Source organism: Eptatretus burgeri, chromosome 7 (genome assembly GCF_056783735.1).
Source record: "Eptatretus burgeri isolate ZD-2024b chromosome 7, Ebu_testis_v1, whole genome shotgun sequence".
NCBI lineage: Eukaryota > Metazoa > Chordata > Myxini > Myxiniformes > Myxinidae > Eptatretus > Eptatretus burgeri.
In genome coordinates, this window is record NC_140967.1 from 79115681 (window position 1) to 79135144 (window position 19464).

The following is a 19464-nucleotide window of genomic DNA, read 5'->3' on the forward strand; positions in this document are numbered from 1 at the left end:
ATAGTCCAGGCAATCTAGCCCATTTAACCATTAAAAATGGAAAAAAATTGCAACAGAATTTTTTGGAGCACAGAGGTCTTCTATGAAGTGTCTTGAATAACATACTAAAAGTCCGAAGAAATTACTGCTGCGGAAATCGGTTAAATATGCAAAAATCCAAGATGGCCGCCATAAATCAATAATTTCTCGTATCTCCACCATCAGAAGAGATATTTGAATGATTTAAAATGCTTTATACGGTTGTTGGACATAAGGAATCATTTAGAATAGGTTACGATTCGATTGGATGCAATACTCGTTGAACAAATCCAATATGGCCTCCAAAAATCCATTTCTTATCATATATTTGCACTGTTATATGACAAATTGTATTGAATGAAATTGTGTACTAATATAATGAAGGCAGGTAAGTGTTTTTAAGTTTATTCACGACATCATATGTTAGTAACACACTCATCAACATCAATTCTACACATCACATGAAGAATATAGCAGAAATGTGACACACCATGATACTATTGTCAATACAGTGATTGATCATTGTAGTTGATACACCGTTTAGACTGGGTCCAACTCAACCATCGTCATCATATGCATTTAACAAGTCTGGTAACTGTGAGTTGGTACAGCTCACACCACGGCATTCTCCACACACATTTGTTTAAGGCAAGCCATATTTTCGGCATGTGCACCTCCGGGTGGTACAGTCCTTCTTACAGCTACAACAGATGACATCCAGAAGTTCTGATGGAGCGCCTGGTTGGTCGGTCTGTATTGGCAGATATCTTCCGTCGACAATGTTCCATCCAAAATCCTCTGGTCTCGTATTGATGCAGGCATCTTTCCATTCCATAACCTGATAGTATACACGAAGGCTGTGGTACTTAGAGGAGCCAGACGTTGGTGGTAGACTTTGGGGTTCCACGGCGGCGGTGCCTTTTGAAACCTTTTCACAGAACCGCCGGTATCGTAAGCTGTCTAGTCCTTCGTCTTCGGCACCACCATACATTGACACCAATGCCTTCTCTCCTGCTGCGATGATCGCCTCCTTCGCTTGATCAGGTTGACTGAACACTTTGGCCTGATTGTAGAACACAGGGTCATTCTCGATTTTCTTGACTGCCACGCCCTTCCCGAAACCAAACAGGCGAGAGGTAGTATCACAGCCTGCAATTGCGTGGACAAAGAGCAGATGATCACACAGTTTAGGACCGAGCAACTCCCTGGATTGTTTTATGCACCAAACTCTCTTCCTTTTGGTGGATTGTTTAGGCTCTGGTGCCATGAACAACTTGTGTGCGTCCGTTTTGACATGGTGCAGTAGGAGAATCAGCAGGTCTGTGTCATCCTCGATCAGTGCAGTGTCTTTTGTTTGGGCAGTGGCAACTGCTGTTTGAACAATTAACACGTCTGCGTCATGCATTGCCTCGTCTATGCTGCAGCCAGCTCTCTCCAACTTGTCGCTCAGATAATGGATGAATCGCTGCTTGTTTGCCTTGTTGTTCAGGAAATCTTCTTTCTTTGATTGAATCATCATGTCACCATCGAAGTGTACTGTCACACCAGCACAAGCCCCTGTTCGTCTCAGTTGTGTGGCATCTTTTGTTGCGGGCTCATCTTTGTACCCATCAAAGACAACGACAGCAGCTCCATACTTATGTGTGACGTACGCAACGTACATTTGACACACACTGTCAAATGTAGATCCTCTTGGCCATGGTATGCGATGAAGTAGAGCACCACCATCTAGCACATACTGGACATTTTCACTGGGATCTCGTTGCTCTCCCTTCATAGACTTCCAGAGCACATCGGCCAGTGTTGCCTTATTTGCCTGCAGGGGGAGTGCAGCTGATTCAAACTGTGCAGGTGGATGAGTGCAGAGCCCATACTTGAATAAGGATGACACATCTTCTGAACGCTGTCCTACAGTTACCAACCTCTGAAATATCAAGTGTGGATCCACCGTTACAGATTCTCCTTTGACCTTCACTGTTGATTTTGATCCAAGTGTCGTGGCCTGGTCAGCTTTCTTGAAGACATGATCTTCTACAGAGACCCCGACCATAGAGTCTAGAATATCTTCCCCAATTTCCCTTGATCGGTCAACGTTGACTCCTTTTTGGGCCGTCATGCCATTGGCGATGTTGAACAGTGATGGATTTTCAACGAATGGATCCCACTGTGCCAGATAGCTGATAAAATTCAGGTTGTCATTGACATCTTTAGCTTGTCTAGCCGTTGACATATCCTTGTGTTGGTCACTGGTCTCGTATGACACACCAGTGAACTTCTGCATGGCATCATTCATGTTGGCACATGCCGGCATGGACATGACCCACAGTAGGCGCTGAGTTTCGGTCATGCCCTTTCCTCATGTCAGGCCTCTATGCGTTTTTACGCTCCTCATTAGCACCTGTTCTATGATGAGGTCTGTGAACAGTCCTCCCCAGTATCTGTCACTACGCCTCATGTATTTAGGCCTTTCCTGGGTGTTGACCATGATGCAACATCTGCATCATACCAGCCCATGCTGGTCTTGGAGAATGAAGTAGTAGTGAGCTCTTCCATAGGACATCTAGCTGTGCTGTTGGATCTTCTGCCTCCAACAATACAAGGGGTAGCTATCTAAGGGGTGGTAATGCTGGAGGGATCTTGAAGTACCGAATGTTTATGCGACCAACAGCAGCAATGTCTGCAGCGGTCACATTTGCTTTGGGAATATGCTTATTTGCTCTTGTTCCTGGTGTGACTGCAGCAATTATACCCATTCTATGGAAGGTACCTGTACCATCAACAGTGGCTAGATTGTGATCCACATTGTCAGCAATATATTGCATAGTGTGTTCTGATGTGAACCCAGGAATGACAATACCTTGGGTAACTGCTGCATTCCGTTTGTACCTCTGTACCTCCGTGTATGAGCATGAGAAGCCATGCCCATGAAGTGTGTCCATCAAGAAGCGTGATGCAAAATGGTGGTGCATTTGCACCTCTGGCCTATCTGTAGAGGCGCTAGTATGGCTCTTGGCCGTATTGCTTGCATGATACACTGACCAATCGAAGCAAGCTTCACGTCAATGTTCTGTCCAGCAAACATTGTCCTCAACAGTACTTGTAGTGACTTCGGAATATAGTTCAGAGCACGTTCTTCATTTTCCATATCTTCTATTTCTGGGTAGAAATCATGTGAGGTCTCCATAGATTTGACGTCACTCTCAATGGGTTGTGCAGCAGTTTCAACGATGCTATGTTTCTCGTCTTCAGCATTTTCAGTTTTACATTGCTTATGAAATGTATGCAGGATGGAACTTGCAGTGTCACGCAATGTCACAACACAGTCTTTTGCACCACGTGCTGTCATTAGAACTCTGTCACCAAAATGTTCCTTTATTTTAATTTCATGTATTTGGCACTGTACGGATCCTGCCCTGTGTCCACGAGATCCTCAGTCATTTTCGTAACAAGTTCACTGATGGTCGCTTGTCCCTCGTCATTGTCTTCTTGGAATTGTGCGACTTCCAGGAATGCTGCTGCTCGCTTGGTCTCAGGTCTTCCACGTTTGAACCTTTTTGTGTCTGCAGATAATCTATTGGGAATATTCTTCCCTGTCCTGAAATTGACACTACACTGCTGGTGATATATTGCGTCTGCCGCATGCAGATCGTTCACAAATGCTATTCTGCCATACACCACATCAGACCACTTGTCTTTCCTAGAACTACAAGCTTGAAGCACACTGGCTTGTAACTCATATGTTCTAACTTGAAACACATCAATGTCTCTCCGTTTCTTGTCATTTTTCGCAGATTGTCCACAAAATAGGCAATGTTCTTGAATATTCAATGCCGGTTGCAATGAACGGAGATCACATCGATTTTCTGATTGATGCTGACGAGATGCTATGTCATGTTCAATGTTATCTGGTTTGCAATATGTACGGTGACATTGAACATGTACTACTTCCCCTGGTACAGTTTTCAAATCATTACCACGCTGTAGACTTGCACGATTCACCCCTTCACTGCCCTTCGTTTGTAGAACAACGGTCGGCTTTCCATCGCCGGTTGATTCTTCACATATACAACACGTCTGTCTCGTAACTGACGACATCTCACTTCTTCAGCCTGCCTGAAATAAGACATTAAACATACATTGAAGGAAATAGATACCACCAGGTAATGTTATGATTCATATTTCAGTAATAAATACCCGAAATATAGCAAACTGATGATTAGTGAAGATTAGCACACAAATATATAATAAGATATGGATTTTTAGTGGCCATATTGGATTTTTTTTCCATGACTTTTGTATCCAATCAAGTCGTAAACTATTCTAAATGATTCCACATGTCCAATAACCCTATAATAGCATTTTAAATCATTCAAATATCTTTTCTGGTGGTGGAGATATGAGACATTATTGATTTATGGCGGCCATCTTGGATTTTTGCATATTTAACTGATTTCCGCAGCAGTAATTTCTTAGGACTTTTAGTATGTTATTCAGGACACTTCAGAGAAGACCTCTGTGCCCAAATAAATTGTGTTGCAATTTTTTCCATTTCAAAAGCTGGTTTGCCTGGACTACAAGCTTGACGTTAATCTAATGCACGGTACACACATTGATGGATGGTCTATCGCCCAGTCTGCAAAATACCACGATGATAGTTTATATCTGGGTCGATATTTAAACGAAGGTAAATTTGACACTCAAAGGCGAATGCACATGCATACAGAGATATGACAGAAGTAAATAGACACCATGATTTTCAAAGAATTTATTTATTTAACATTTGAAGAACATTTGATCCATTTTAATACATACACTAGTATTTTGTAGACTTGCCATTTGCAGATTTCAACGCTTTTACTCTTTCAGGCATAGAACTAACGAGTTCCAAAATTTTCTCTTGTGGGATTTCTGCCAGGCTTCATGCAAACACTTTAGGAAGTCTGCCCGTGATGTTGGTTTCCTGGACTTTTTCCGCACAGCTCAATCCAATATGGCCCAGAGGTGTTCAATGGAATCCATGTCAGGAGACTGACTTGGCCATGGAAGTCACTTGATTCCATTTCTGTCCTGCCATTCTTTGATCTTTTTGCAGTGTGGCATGGAGCTCAATCTTCCATGAACAGGGTGTTGTTTTTGACCATCTGACCAGTGAAGAAAACTGGGAGAAGTCCATCCTCAAGGATAGAAATGTAAGTCGTGGAGTTGATGTTGCCAACACACTCCACAAACTCTGACCAACCAGCGCTCCAGATTGCTCCCCACACAATCACTGAAAAAACACCGTGTTTGACAGTTGGCTGCAATCGGTTCAAAGAAAACTCTTCATTGGGAAGTCTCCAGATCCATACGCGTCCACTGTCAGAAAATTGAGCAAATTGGGACTCATCTGAAAAAAAACGACAGTTTTCCAAAACTCCATGGGTCTGGTAGCCATCTCGTCAGCCCACTTCTTTCTCCTTTGAATGTTGGCTGGTCTAAGAAGAGGTTTTCTCCTTGCTGCTCTCCCATAGTAGCCTAGTTGATGAAGGTACCGCATGGCAGTTCTTGAGCTAACCTGGACCTCCTCTGCAACATCTGCTGCATTGCAACGGGGAGTTTTCTCAACGTACCGCTTGACAGCTCGAAGACCCAGATCTGGGCCCTCTGAGGGCCCAGATCAACCAGAACGGGAAGCTGTGGATTCCTTGCCTTCGCTGGTGAATTGCACAATCACCCGATTAACCGTAGAAAGCGGAATGCCAAGGTTCTGAGCTATCTGATGCTGGCTGACTCCACCTTCCAATTGGCCAACAATTCGTCCTCTGAAAATCACAAACATCATGTGCTCCCTGGGTTCGAGGCATATTAAATTGTCATATGACCCAGGAACTCGTTTCTGCAAATAAATAGTTGAATATTAGTACAAATCACTGAGTAAAACTTGCTTTATACAGATGAAATGAATTTTAAGGTGCCTATTTACTTCTGTCATGTCTCTGTATAAGTTGTCCTGCCATGCCAGTGAGCAAGTATTTGTCATGGTTAGGGTTACAAGTTCAGATAATCTGGGCTTTTTAGAGTCGCTTTTTGAGGGGTTTTTTTTTTAATGTTTCTCTGATGGATTCTCTGATTCGTCAGAGAGGATTCTCTGACTGAGACATGTTGGACGTATGAATAGAATTGACAAAACATCTGAGTTCATCTGGCATTAATTTATACTGTACAATTGATCTATACAGGGGACATAAGATGAAGTGGAAAATTCTTAACTGTCTCTCACTTTATTTTTCATCAACATGGTGTGTATGTGTGGTGCAATCTCGTATTTCATTACCAGAAATTGAAAAACCTACACATTCTATGTAGAAACGCATTAAGATGATGAAAAACATCATGTTTTGTCTTTTTTAGCAAATCAAATCAAATTGTCACCACAGGTTCCAAAGTACCTTGCTCACCAATGGGAAAAAGCATCAGGTCGGTGCGAGGTGGGAAAACTTTCCATCACCAAGTAAGTCTGTTGTTACACTGACATTATGTTCTTCCTTCATATGCATGTAATCATACATGGGCAGGGGCTAAAAGGATTATTTAGGGGCTATTTAGTAAAAAAAAAAACAGACATCTTTGGTACTATTATGCCATGGAGTGACGTTGAGGATAAGGCCTAGGTCACATTTGCTCTACGGCGAGAATACGGCGACCGTACGCCCTCTGAATTGACAAACGTGCTGCGGCCGCAGAGAAACTGAGGTGGCCTCAGGGAGGCCCTACGCCGTTTGGCTATATTTTACAGGCCGTGGGGGCACCGTGGAATTGTAGCGCGGAGTCATAACTTTTTTCATTTCTACGTTCGCCGTAGCAATTCGACAAGCCAAGATATGACGTAGATGTGTTCCACGTCGACCGTACGTAGGGCGTACGGTGGGCTTGCGTTATTCGTGCGGCTGCCGTAAGCTCTTCTCAATGAAAAATGAATTTTCCCAACCCCCCCAAAAAAATACGGCGGCCGCACTATTTCCACAGTCGCCGTACGCTGGCCTTGCGGTCTGTGTGACTACCTGCGGGCAACGCAGGGTCGACGCATGGTTCCCCTACGCCCGCCGTGCACCTACGTACGGCCTCCGTGGCAGTCTGCGTCAACCGTGTGTCCACCGTGCGCTTCCGCTAGAGATCGGAGTATAGGTGTTTGCATATACACAGTGGTGCCCCCAGAATCCCAATTTAATTCGTTCCAGGAGGCTGTTCGGATTGCAAAAAGTTCGGATTCCAAAAATATTTTCCCAATAACAAATCATGGAAAGTGAATTAATCCGTTCGTGGACCCAAAGAAAACCCACTTTCAAGGCACTTTAAACTGAAATTACCCATGTTTAAGGTAAAAATAAGATGAGTAAATGACCTTTGGTGGCGGTGTATTATATGTAAACTGGTACAATCACCACATCTAAAGGTCGGTCCACACAGGCTCAAGCTCTGTCCTGGGTTCCGATCGCTCGCGCACTCTGCGAGAGCGCTGCCCCCGGGGCAGCTCATCAAACATGATGCCCGCAGAACCACAATCACTTTCATCAAACGCATCGGGCTGATGTAATCATGGATATTCCAAATTACAACTGGTTTTACTGTGAAATTCGATCCTTGCACGACAGTCCGTCACACCACGTGATCGGATTGCTTTTTTTTTGTTATTAATTAAAACACAAGATGATTAAAAAAAACAAACATCACAAATGAAGTTGAAAACACGAGGTAAGGCCTAAGTCACATTTGGCTCGGCAGCCGGAGGGTCTTCAAAATGTAGGGGCACTAGCAATTATAAATCGGCCGCCAAAATGTATGTATGTATGTATATATATATATATATATATATATATATATATATATATATATATATATATATATATATATATATATATATATATGTATATATATATATATATATATATATATATATAATATATTGTTGAGGAAATTTGCAAACCACCATTCAGGTCCCGTAGGTGAGATATCTCTGTAAGTACATGTGTATTTAGCCCCAAACCTGTTGTTTAGAGGGAATAAATGTGATCCATTCGGGCTGCGACCCTTTGAGATAGCCATTTTTCTGTTCTATCTTTATTTTAAACCAACCACGTCTCAACCGCCATCACACAACAGCTACCAACCGCAACGCCGCTTCACAACAACAACAACGCCAACAGCCATGACCTTTACCTTCACAACTCGCTCCCGCAAACATCGCATCACCGCCATTCCAAACGTCGCCATGGCCATAAACCACCACAATAAACCCTCCACCACCTTCACCTCTCCTCCTTCTACCGCCATTCCCGCACCACTTGTGAGCACCGAGCGTCAGGCTGTCCTGGACTCGTACGGGGTGCGCGCCGAACCGCGAGTGCGGGGTGCGGCCTTTCCGGGGAGAATTCGGATCAGGAATGATACACGCCCACTTCTGATCCGTCCAATCAGCAAGCGCGGGGCGGTTTGGCCCCGCCTCCAGGCGCGTCGGTGTAGAATCGCGATATGCAAATTCTAGGATCAGGGTAGACTCACGCCCCTTTTTCTCCATCCAATGGGCGAGCGTGGCTCCACCCCCGAGCTCGTTCTGATCCAGAAATTTGCATATGGGTTCTCCTGCCGGCCTATAAAGCGCCGAGCGCGGGGCGAATCTGGGGCAGTCAGTTTTAAAAGAGTCAGTCTGGAGAGGTCGGAGAGCCGAGTGGAGCTCGCAGTCTGTCGGGGTTCGGAGTCTGTCGGGGAGTTGCAGAGAGAGGAAGCCTGGAGCTTGGAGCGCGAAAGAAGAGTCGGTTTGAGAGAGTCGGCTGGCAGGATCGGTTTGAGCGGGGAGTTGGCCTTGGAAGGGCGAAGAGAGTTTTGAGCGCAGTCGACCTTGGAGGAGCGGGGAGTGAGTCGGGAGGCGAGGGCGTACAGGTGGTTTGCTGCAGTCGGCTGAGGAGAATTGGGGAAGAGACCGAATAGCTCGGGTCCGAGGCAAGGAAGACGGCGGTCGGCGACGAGCTCGCAGTGGAATCGGCTGAAGACTCTCTGAAACATCTTTACTCGACTGAGCCAACGGACCTCGCAGAAGTAGATCAGGTCGCCGAACTCTGCCTCAGCGTCAGCCAGGACATCGTGGAACTGTCTGTGGTTGAGAGCACGGGCACAAACAAAGTTCACCGCCCTGATGACGACAGTCATGACCTCTGTAATGGTCACAGACTTGGCGCATAGAGCCTCCTGGTGCACCAGACAGTGAAAGCGCTTCACATCCTGCTGGTGTCCAAGCCTGCGCAGGTACTTCACAAAACACACCCGTAGCGGGATTCCGGCATTTGATCCGGAAGGCTGCGACTGGATTGCTCGTCCGGTGGGCGTACGGCCGCGATTCGGCTAAAAGCGGCTGTCCGCACGCTGGCGGGCGGAAATCTACAACACTGGTGTCAGCGAGCGGGAAACAAACTCTCCTGTCTCCAAACTAAATTAACGGAACCGGACCAAGGGTGTGCGAAGCAACCCTCCGTGTTCCCCTAAATTGCGAGCTTTTAAATTAATTCCGATACGCAGTTCAAGGCGAACGGGAGCAGGGGGTTTTAGATATAGATTTGGAAATGTTAGAATCTATGGTCCAGGACGAAATCCCCGTGCAGGACATTCCCAATATGCAGGTTGAACACCCCCCACAAATAAATGTAGAGTCCGAAATGGGCGCAGCGGCGGGGGCCGCGGGTTTTGACACCCTCCCCCCACTCCTCCATCAAATTCCCTCCCCGGTCCCCAGCGAAGCCGCGACCGACCGAGGCGATTTGGCTTCGTCGGGGTCGGCTGAATTCAGCCGAGTGGGGGAAATGTTGATGCAAATGATGCAGGAATTGAAAAAACAACATAAATACGAACACAAACGAAATGAAAAAAAAATGCGTGCGAAATAAAAGAAGAAATGAATGGCAAAATGAAAGAGATGAGGGGTGAGATGCAGAGCATGGGGTTAGGCTTGCAGGAAAGCTTGAAAGAGGTGAAAAACAAAATGAAAGAGGAGATCGGCACGATACGAGCGGAGGTGAACAAGTTGAAAGAGAGTGTAGAAGGTGTGGGGTCCACGATTGAGGCGGGTCAGGAAGAAATGACGAACAAAATAACAACGGTTGGGCAGGAAGTAGATAAGTTAGGAAAAGGGGTGGAAAAAGTACAAAAAGGACAGGATCAATTAAAGGGGGGAATGAAGAAGAACATGACGGCGCTGGGACAATTAAAAGATCAGCGGGAAACAAGGAAGGGATTGGAGGCCGTAAAGGAAGAGTGTAAAACGAGATGCGAAGAGATAACGGAGATGGTTAAGGAGATGGAGCGGAAGGCCGAGACAAAGACGCAGGGAATGGGAGCATGCTTAGAAGAACACAAGGGCGAGACAAAAAGACAGTTTGAAAAAACAAAAAAAGAATTGTCAGAAGCAGAGAGGAATACAGTAGGTAAAGGAAGAGGTTGAAAAGACAAAAAAAGAATTGTCAGAGACACAAAAGGGAAGAGAGCAGGAGAGGGAGGAATTAAATAAAGTGAAGGAGGATCAGGCACGGATGGAGGGGAAGATAATGGAGTTGGAAGAATGTGTTGAGACCCGGTGTGAGAGGCGGGATGGCCTCCTTATGGAACAGGGGGAGAGAATACGCTCCCTCGAGGCACATCATAACCAGGTGGGGCCGGTGTCACTAAGCGAAGGAAGAGGGTTGCACGACGTGGGGGTGTGCATGCTGAGTTTGGGGGGGGCAGAGGCCGCGGGGTCTCTTGGCCTAACGCGGGCTCCCCAGTATGACTGTCCCTGAGAGGATGCAGATGGCGAGTCTGATGGCATGGGGGAGTGAGCAGGACGCTGCGGAGCGTGCACCAACGCAGATGGGGGTAATAAACTCCCCGGGCAAATGGCTCGGGCCCTGCGGGGGTAGGGCACCGTTGGAATCTGGGGGGTCCACTTCTCCAAGTGTCGCTGAGGGACTGGAAGGTGGGGGTCGGGCCTCAAAGGAATCAAGGGTGCCGCTGCCTCCGTACGATGGCAAGACAGACCTGAGGGCGTATTTAGCCCAGTTCCGCTGCGTGGCCAGGGGCAATGGCTGGAACGAGGTGCAGGGCATGGCACAGGTCATGGCGGCACTACGCGGTGTGGCATCAGAGGTCTTGACCACGGTACCTTGGGAAGGAGCGACACTAGAGGACCTCTGTTCAGCCCTAAATAACCGGTTTGGTATGGAACAGCAGAGCGAGCTTGTTAAAGCTCAGCTCAGTGGGCGCAAACGACGCTCCCAGGAGACGATGGGAGAATTGGCACACGATATTCGCCGCTCAGTGGGGATCGCACATGCCAACATGGCGCCGGAGTACCGGGAGGAGATTGCCCTGGACCACTTTCTCCGCGCTATAGCGGGCACCGATGCCGGGGCATTACTAACCACATGGCGCCCGGAGAACCTCCAGAAGGCAGCTGACACTGCAGCCTGCTGGGAGGCAGCAAAATCGCCCACTGGAGGGGCCGGGCGACATGCAGGAGCAATCCGGCAGGTGGGCCCGTGGACGACAGTGCGCTGGGAGCCGGGGCGACCTTGGGCGACCAGGCGTGGTTGGAAAAGATTGTCCAGGGCATGGTTGACCGCCAGTTGGCAAGATCTGGGCCGAAGCGGTCGGGCCCAGGAGGGGCGGGGGATAGGCCATCAGGGGATACCACAATTCGGAATTAAAGGGGGTATAATTCGAGCTACCGGAGGCACGCACCTTACCAGGCAAGGTGTTATAACTGTGGCAGGAGGGACCACCTGCAGCGGGAGTGCAACGCCCCGCGCAGGGAAGAGCCACGGCCCCCCGGATCACCAACTCCGCCCCGGGCCGATTGGAATAGCCAGGCCCAAACATCACCCCCCCACCAGTCCCAGGGAAACAAAAAAGTGCCGAACATGCAGGGCCGTGTTCGGCAGACCCAGATGGAGAAGAGCCCCTCAGAGCTGCGACAGGTCATCAATTGTGGCCAAATTGGCAATGGTAGTTTGACAATTCGGTGCAAAATTGCTGGCGTAGGGGTAGACGCCGTTGTGGACACAGGAGCAAGTGCCACGATCATCAGCCCTGTGGTCCTTAATTCGAGTGTGGACGGGTGGGATGAGATCCACCGTCTGCAAAATCATAGTTTGCAGCAAGCTACCGGGGCAACGGCCCCCATCATAGGGCATGGTTTCGTGTCCTTTAAATTGGGCACTGTCAAAAGAAGAATAGAGGTTTGGGTGGCAAAGGTGTACGACCCATGTCTAATAGGGTTGGATGTGCTGACTGCCGGTGGTTGCAAAATTGACTTAGACCGAGGAGTCATGCAGTTGGGTGGTGAGGAATTGCCTTTAAGGGGTGTGGGCACGGATGAGAGCGTAGAGCTGGAGGCTCCCGACTCCGTGGTCATTCCCCCGGGTGCCGAGGCGGTGGTCCCGGCCCGGTGGCGGGCATACCCAACCTGGCAGGGCTCCTGCGGCCTGGTGGAACTACTGGCGGGGCAATCAACCCCGGGTTTAGTCTTGGGCCGCACCCTAGTAAACATCGATGGGCCTATCGTGCCCGTCCGGGTGATAAATGTTAGCACGGAACCACGCACTATTAAACGGGGCACGAAGGTGGCAGATTGCACCCCAGTGGTAGAAGTCGCAGAGCTGAGGGACGATAACATTGGGCTGGACCGGCCCCAGAGGGGGTCTCCAGAGCTTGTTAGGAATTGGCCCAATCCCATTTGCGAGATGGTAAATCGGAGTAGTGTAGATTTGGAGGATGCCCAGCGGGAGGCCTTACACAAACTGGTCGACCGACATATAGAAATCTTCTCCTTGTCACCCGAGGATATTGGACATACCGGCCTGGTGAAACATCAGATCCACACCGATGGGGCCCGGCCTGTCCGTCAGCCTGCTTGACGGCTCCCATGGAGCAAGAGAGTGGAGGCTGATGAACAGGTATAAAAGATGCTCAATGCAGGCATCATTGAGCCCTCGGGAAGTCCTTGGATGTCACCGGTTGTGCTGGTTAAAAAGAAGGATGGGACCACGCGTTTTCTGCGTGGACTAACGCCAGCTAAACAACGTGACACTCAAAGACTCCAATCCCCTGCCTAGAATTGACGATACCCTCGACGCCGTTTCAGGCTCCAAATGGTTCTCAACTTTGGACCTCACGAGTTGGTATTGGCAGGTGGAGATGGATAAGACAGGGAAGGAGAAAACGGCATTTTCTCCAGGGAAGGGACTGTATCAGTCCACTGTAATGCCGTTCGCTTTGTGTAACGCCCCCGCCACCTTTGAGAGATTGATGGAGCGTGTGCTAGGCGGCATGCCATGGCAATCATGCCTGGTGTACCTGGATGACGTCCTAGTACACGCTAGGACATTTCCCCAAGCAATAGCCAATTTGGACCAGGTGTTTGGGCGCCTCAGGCAGGCAGGGCTGAAATTGAGCCCGGAGAAATGTACTTTGTTCGCGACAGAGGTGGCCTATCTCGGACACGTGATAGGCCGCGAGGGGTTGAAAACCGACCCAGGGAAAATTACCGCGGTAGAGGAGTGGCCCGTACCTACGAATGTTAAACAGGTGCGGGTTTTTTGGGGTCTTTGCTCCTACTACCGGTGCTTTGTGGCAAACTTTGTGGAGATAGCCAGGCTCCTTCACCGGCTAAAGGATAAGAGGTTGAGATTTAATTGGACAGGGGAATGCCATCAGGCCTTCTTCAAATTAAAGGGGTGTTTGACATCCACACCCGTTTTAGCGTACCCTGCCGATTACGGGATGTATACCCTGGACACGGATGCAAGCCAGGAAGGATTGGGAGCAGTTTTGTCTCAGACACGGGGGGGGGGGCATGGAAAGAGTGATTGCGTATTACAGTCGGGCCATGAGTAGGCCCGAACGAAATTATTGCGTTACTCGCAAGGAACTATTGGCTATGCTGTCTCCAGTGAGCCATTTCCACCCGTACTTGTACGGGAGGAAATTTTTGGTTCGAACTGACCATTCCTCCTTGCAATGGCTCTTACGGTTCAAAGAAGCAGAAGGCCAGATTGCAAGGCGGTTGGAAAAGTTGCAGCAGTACGATTTCAGTGTGGCCCATAGAGCCGGTAAGGCTCATGGGAACGCCGATGCACTGTCTCGACACCCCTGTCTGAGAGAAAACTGCAAATATTGCACGAGGCATGAGGAGAGGGACCAATTGGCAGACACCTCTCAGAAACTCCCAGCCCATGCGGCTCGGGTGGTAGGCCCAACTTTGCCACTAACCGCAGAGGAGGTATTTGGCGGTTTGGCGTGGAGTACAGCCCAGCGGGAAGACCCCGTGATAGGGCCAGTGTACAAGTGGGTCCAAGAAAACAAGAGGCCCAGTGGGGAGGAGATCACCCCATTCGGGGCGCAAACAAAGGCATACTGGGCTCAGTGGAAGACCCTAGAAATGAGGGACAACATCTTGTATTGCAAGTGGGTGGAGATTCCTTCAGAGAGGACTTCTTGGCTGGTGATAGTCCCTGATGGGTTTAAGGTGAAATTTTGAAACAGGTGCACGGTACCCGCGCCGGCGGCCATTTGGGCAGGACCAGAACAAAATATCTGGTCCGCCGGCGGTTCTATTGGGTTAACATGGGGCGCAGTGTACAGGACTGGTGTCGAGCATGCGACGCCTGTACTGCCAAAAAGAGACCGGCACGGAGGATGAGAGCCCCACTCCAACTTCATCAGGTTGGGGCCCCCCTTGAGCGAGTGGCCATGGACATTTTGGGACCACTGCCCCCCACATGCCAAGGTAATCGATACATCCTCGTGATGATGGACTATTTCACCAAATGGCCGGAGGCCTTTGCCCTTCCCAACCAGGAAGCTGGGGTCGTGGTGAGGGCTTTCGTAGAAGTATTTGCATGTTGGTACGGGATTCCGGAGGAGCTGCACACTGATCAGGGGCGAAATTTTGAGAGTGAATTGCTAAAGGAGGTGTGCAGACTCCTAGAAATTCGAAAAACCCGAACAACGCCCCTGAGACCACAATCTGACTGTATGGTGGAGAGGTTCAATAAGACCCTGATCCATCAATTGTCCCTCTTCACCGCCGATAACCAGGAGGACTGGGACGAACATCTCCCGTATCTCCTGATGGCTTATCGCACGTCCCAACATGGGGCGACCGCTTGTAGCCCGGTGCTGTTAATGTACGGACGGGAGCTGAGAAGCCCTGTCGATTTGCTGTGCGGTTACACGCCTGAGCGTCCGACAGACCCCCGGGGAAGGGCTATGCCCGTCGGTTGGAGGAGGGCATGGAAAAAGTCCATGCCTTCGCTCGCCACCGGCTCCAACAGGCGGGTATGCAGATGAAGCGCAGGTACGACCACCGGAGCCAAGTGAGCAAGTCCCCACCAGGGGCGAAGATTTGGTTCTTCAACCCCCGGAGGAGGAAGGGCATATGCCCGAAGCTCACCTCGCGTTGGGAGGGCCTGGGGGTCGTCCTGGTGCAAATCAGTGACGTGGTCCTTAAAATTAAAATGGGACTACGAGCCCTCCCCCGGATCATCCACACGGACCGCCTGAGTCCTTACAAGGGCAATCTTACGCCCTCATGGTTACGTCTTGCCGGAGCTGGAACAGCCGCTCCCGTACAGGCGCTAGGCTCGCAGAGCTTTGCTGCGAGTACACGAGCCTAGGCAGGGGTGGAAGACCCCCTTGCCTGGGGAACAGGACACAACTAGTTAGGGGGATGGGTTAGCTTAGTTAGACCGGCTTCATGGGGTAGGGATAAGTCCTCATGGAGCCTGTGGAATGGATAAGTTCGAGGGATTTTCCTTCAGATTTAGGATGGAGTATGGGATTTTTGGAGACACTGACAGACTTTGAGTATGTAGTGGGGACGTAGCTTAGCTACGTAGTGTTAAAAGGATGTGCTATGTTATAAGGGATGACGAGGGAGCACGAGTTCGTTGAGGGTTTGAGTGAAGAAGAATGGCAGTGTTCAGCGATGTGAGTGGTGAAATGAATGGAGACATGTTGAGTGAGTGAGGGCCAGTGGGCCTGTGTGTATGGAGTGAATGTGGTATGCATGGTGCAATGAGTGATTGGGGGGGGGAGGAGTGATTCCCACCCAAGGGACCTCGGGGTCAGTGTAAAGTGAGTTGGTGGGTTAGTCAAATTGACAAAATGGAGGTTGTTTTGCTGTTGGGAATGTAGGCTCGAAACCCGTTTGGAGGGGTGCAGGAGCCCTGTTGACGGCTGGGAGCGTGGCTGCGAATGGTGAGTATCGCTTAGGGGGTACCCCGGGCACCGGGCTCGTCGGCCGCGGTAGGCCAAGGGCCCATGGGGGGCCGGGATAGTGTAGTGGGCACAGGTGGGCCCGCATGATGCGGGGCCCGGGGCGCCATTGGCCACGTAGGCAGTGCATTGGGCACGGGCACCCAGGAAAGGGGCCCGGGGTGCCAGCCTGCCACGTGAGCATCGAGGGGGAGTAGCCAGGGAGGGCACTCCCCAGTTTTTAGGGAGCTGGTAAGCTCGGAGATGGTTGCAGGGCCCGGGGGTGCCATAGTTAGAGAATCGGCAGAGGGAGGTTCCTGCCAAGGTAGCCACGCGTCCCAGCCATGAGACCGTGCAAGGGCACGACGGAAAATTCGAGGGCGAGGCCCAAATTTGTGAGGACACCAACACAGGCGATGGGAATCTTGGTTGGTAGAACCAATAGATTAAGCGAGAGGCGCTTTTGGGAAGCCCCGTGGTAGTTTAGGAGTAATAAATGTTAGGGTAGATAGGGAGATGTACCCCTACGCACTATCCATTCCTTCGCTCTCGTTGTGGGCCACTGGACTCACCGTGGTAAGTAGATCGCTGAGATCTGAGGAGGCCATTCTGAGGCTTTGTGGGGCCTCGACACAGGACACAAGCTCTCCCTTATTCCCCTCCAGGAAGGGAACGTAGGGGTTGGGAGTAGGCTAGGTTACATGGTAGGTTAGCCGGACAGAGACGATAAAGGGGGTTAGGGAGATGAATTTATAGGGGAAATGAAACAAAAAAAAAATAAGTTGGGGGGCTAAATTTGGATTTTTGCAAACTAAGGGGGTGGGTATGGACAGAGACAGGCAAAGGCGATAGGTTGGGAGGGAGACAGTAGGGTAGGTCCGAGCCCACCTTCTGAGTGGCCAGCATCACCGCACTCCCTCCACAAACCTCCAGAACGGGATAAGAGGCCGGCAAGCTTCACCTGCCGGCCTGTTTTTGCTACAAGGCCTGTGCCAGCCAGCTTCACCTGCCGGCCTGTTTTTGCTACAAGGCCTGTGCCGGCCAGCTTCACCTGCCAGCCTGTTTTTGCTACAAGGCCTGTGCCGGCCAGCTTCACCTGCCGGCCTGTTTTTTGCTACAAGGCCTGTGCCGGCCAGCTTCATCTGCCTGACTGTTTTTGCTACAACGGCCTGTGCCGGCCTTGCCATGCCTTGTCTGCCTGCCTTTGCCTTGACCCCATGCCTGCTAGCCCTTATTTGCAATTGCCCCATTCCATCCATCACCATGTGCCCCAAGATCATCGCGCAAGTTGCATGGACTGCCCTGTAGGCAGCCGCACCACGGGACCGCATTGAGCAGCCCATGCACCACTCATTTGTGTTTGCTTGCGTCGGTACCATCCAGTATTCTGCAGGGACTGCCTTGCAGGCAGCCGCACACGGGGACTGCATTGGTGCAGCCCGTGCACCGTTTGTGTTCACTGCGCTCATTTCAGGGGGGAGGCCTAAGACTGCATTGGACAGCCGGCCACATTCCCCGTTTAAACCTGCATTTCTTTCATGAGCCAGAGATTGCATTTGAGCAGCCTGGCTCCCTGCTTCTCTTTCCCACAGAGTCCATCAGTCCTGGGCCATCGTTACTGTAAATTTATAAGTTAAGGAAAAGTAAAATTGTACATCGTTTGCTCCCCCTGCATGTGTGTCTTGGCGCCGGCAATTTATTAAAGTCGTCTGCATGAGTGAGTTTGTTAAGTTAGTTACTCAGCCCGTAGGTTATTTACTTTTGGGACACGAATACAGTAAATGTCGCACTCAGGGATCCGAAGGTAAATCGTATTAGGGGAAAACTACACATGATGGCACACGAAAATTCGATGACTCGGGACGAGTCTGTAAAAAGGGGAGGGGGTAGTGTTACGGTTGTGGAAATTCACAGAGCACCATAAAGGTTCTTAGATCAGTTATGTCGATAAGTCTGTGTTCAGATAGATTTCCCCACCGATGTTTAAAGGGATTTATTCGTGTAACCGGGCTGTGATCATTGAGGTAGTGTTATTCTTTTGCTATCGTTAATTTGGACCAACCGCATTTCAACCACCGCAACCACCTTCTCGACAACGCCGACCACAACCACCTTCTCCACAATCGCCAACATCCCCACAGACAACGAACAACCACCTTCTCCACAGCCGCCTTCACAACAACCACCTTCTCCACAACGCCAACCACAACCACCCTTCTCCACAACGCCAACCGCAGCCAACATCTCCTAAACCACATCTCCCCCGATAACCAACAACGAACACCATCGCCTCACCTTCAACTCCGCAAACGCCGCCATCTTTGCGCCAGCCACGGCGAGTTCTCAGCGAACAGCATCGCTGCAAACAGACGCGGGGGTTTCCTTGTTGCGCAGGGACGGTGATTTCACCCACGTCCGCTCTCCTTTGTTGGTGCCAGCGACGGTGATTTCACCCACGTCCGCTCTCTCCGAGCTTCGCATCGGATCAGGAGATCGAAGGGGGCGGAGCCAGCGGGGGGTCAGAGGTGAGGGATCGAAGATCAAACCTCGCCTCACGGGCCCTATAAAAAAGCGCGCAGAGCACCAAGGCAGGCAGTCGGTCTGGGTTTGGAGTTGTGTGAAGATCAAGGTTCGAGTCCAGTGGAGGTCTGGGTTCGCCGAGGAGCCAAGGAGCGCAGCCAAGCCTGCCCTGCCGTGCCGCGCAGAACTGCGTGTTCGTGTGCGGGACGTGGAGAGGAGTCGCCAGCCAGCGGCATAACGGTCGGAGGTGATCAGGCCTTGGGACAGTCCGAGCAAAGCTGAGGGACGGACGGGCTCTTACAGAGGGCATCAACTCTAAAAGAGCAAAGACCCGTTCGTTCCTCGGAGGCGTTGTCGGCTGGGCCCGAACCACGAGGCCTGGGTCGAACCGTGGTCACGCCAGCTGCCGTGAGGATGGGACGTCGCGGGTCGCCCCAGCGAGGAACCACAAAGGTGAAGATAACCAGCCCGGCCTCTCGGAGCTTCTGCGGTCGTCACAGCTCCGTGAATATAAAGACCCAAGAGGTCCAGTCTACCCCTCGTCTTTCCTTGTTTCATTGCATGAACATTGTGGCACCATGTCCTTAGGTGGAACTGATGTTAAGTGCAAGTGACTGTACATAATAAATATACGGTTGTAGTCTTTGTCTTGCTCGCGTCTTGTCCCTA

At 50.2% G+C, this 19464-nt stretch overlaps 1 protein-coding gene across 2 annotated transcripts in view; it reads left to right on the forward strand.

The window, feature by feature from the left end:
* The window catches only part of GTF2F2 (general transcription factor IIF subunit 2), a 51944-nt gene that overhangs the window by 12345 nt on the left and 20135 nt on the right, over positions 1-19464 (forward strand). For both annotated transcript variants that reach the window (XM_085889166.1, XM_085889165.1), the window contains exon 2: positions 6435-6508. In XM_085889166.1, coding sequence (XP_085745292.1) covers positions 6435-6508 — 74 coding nt within the window. The remainder of the gene's footprint in view (positions 1-6434; positions 6509-19464) is intronic.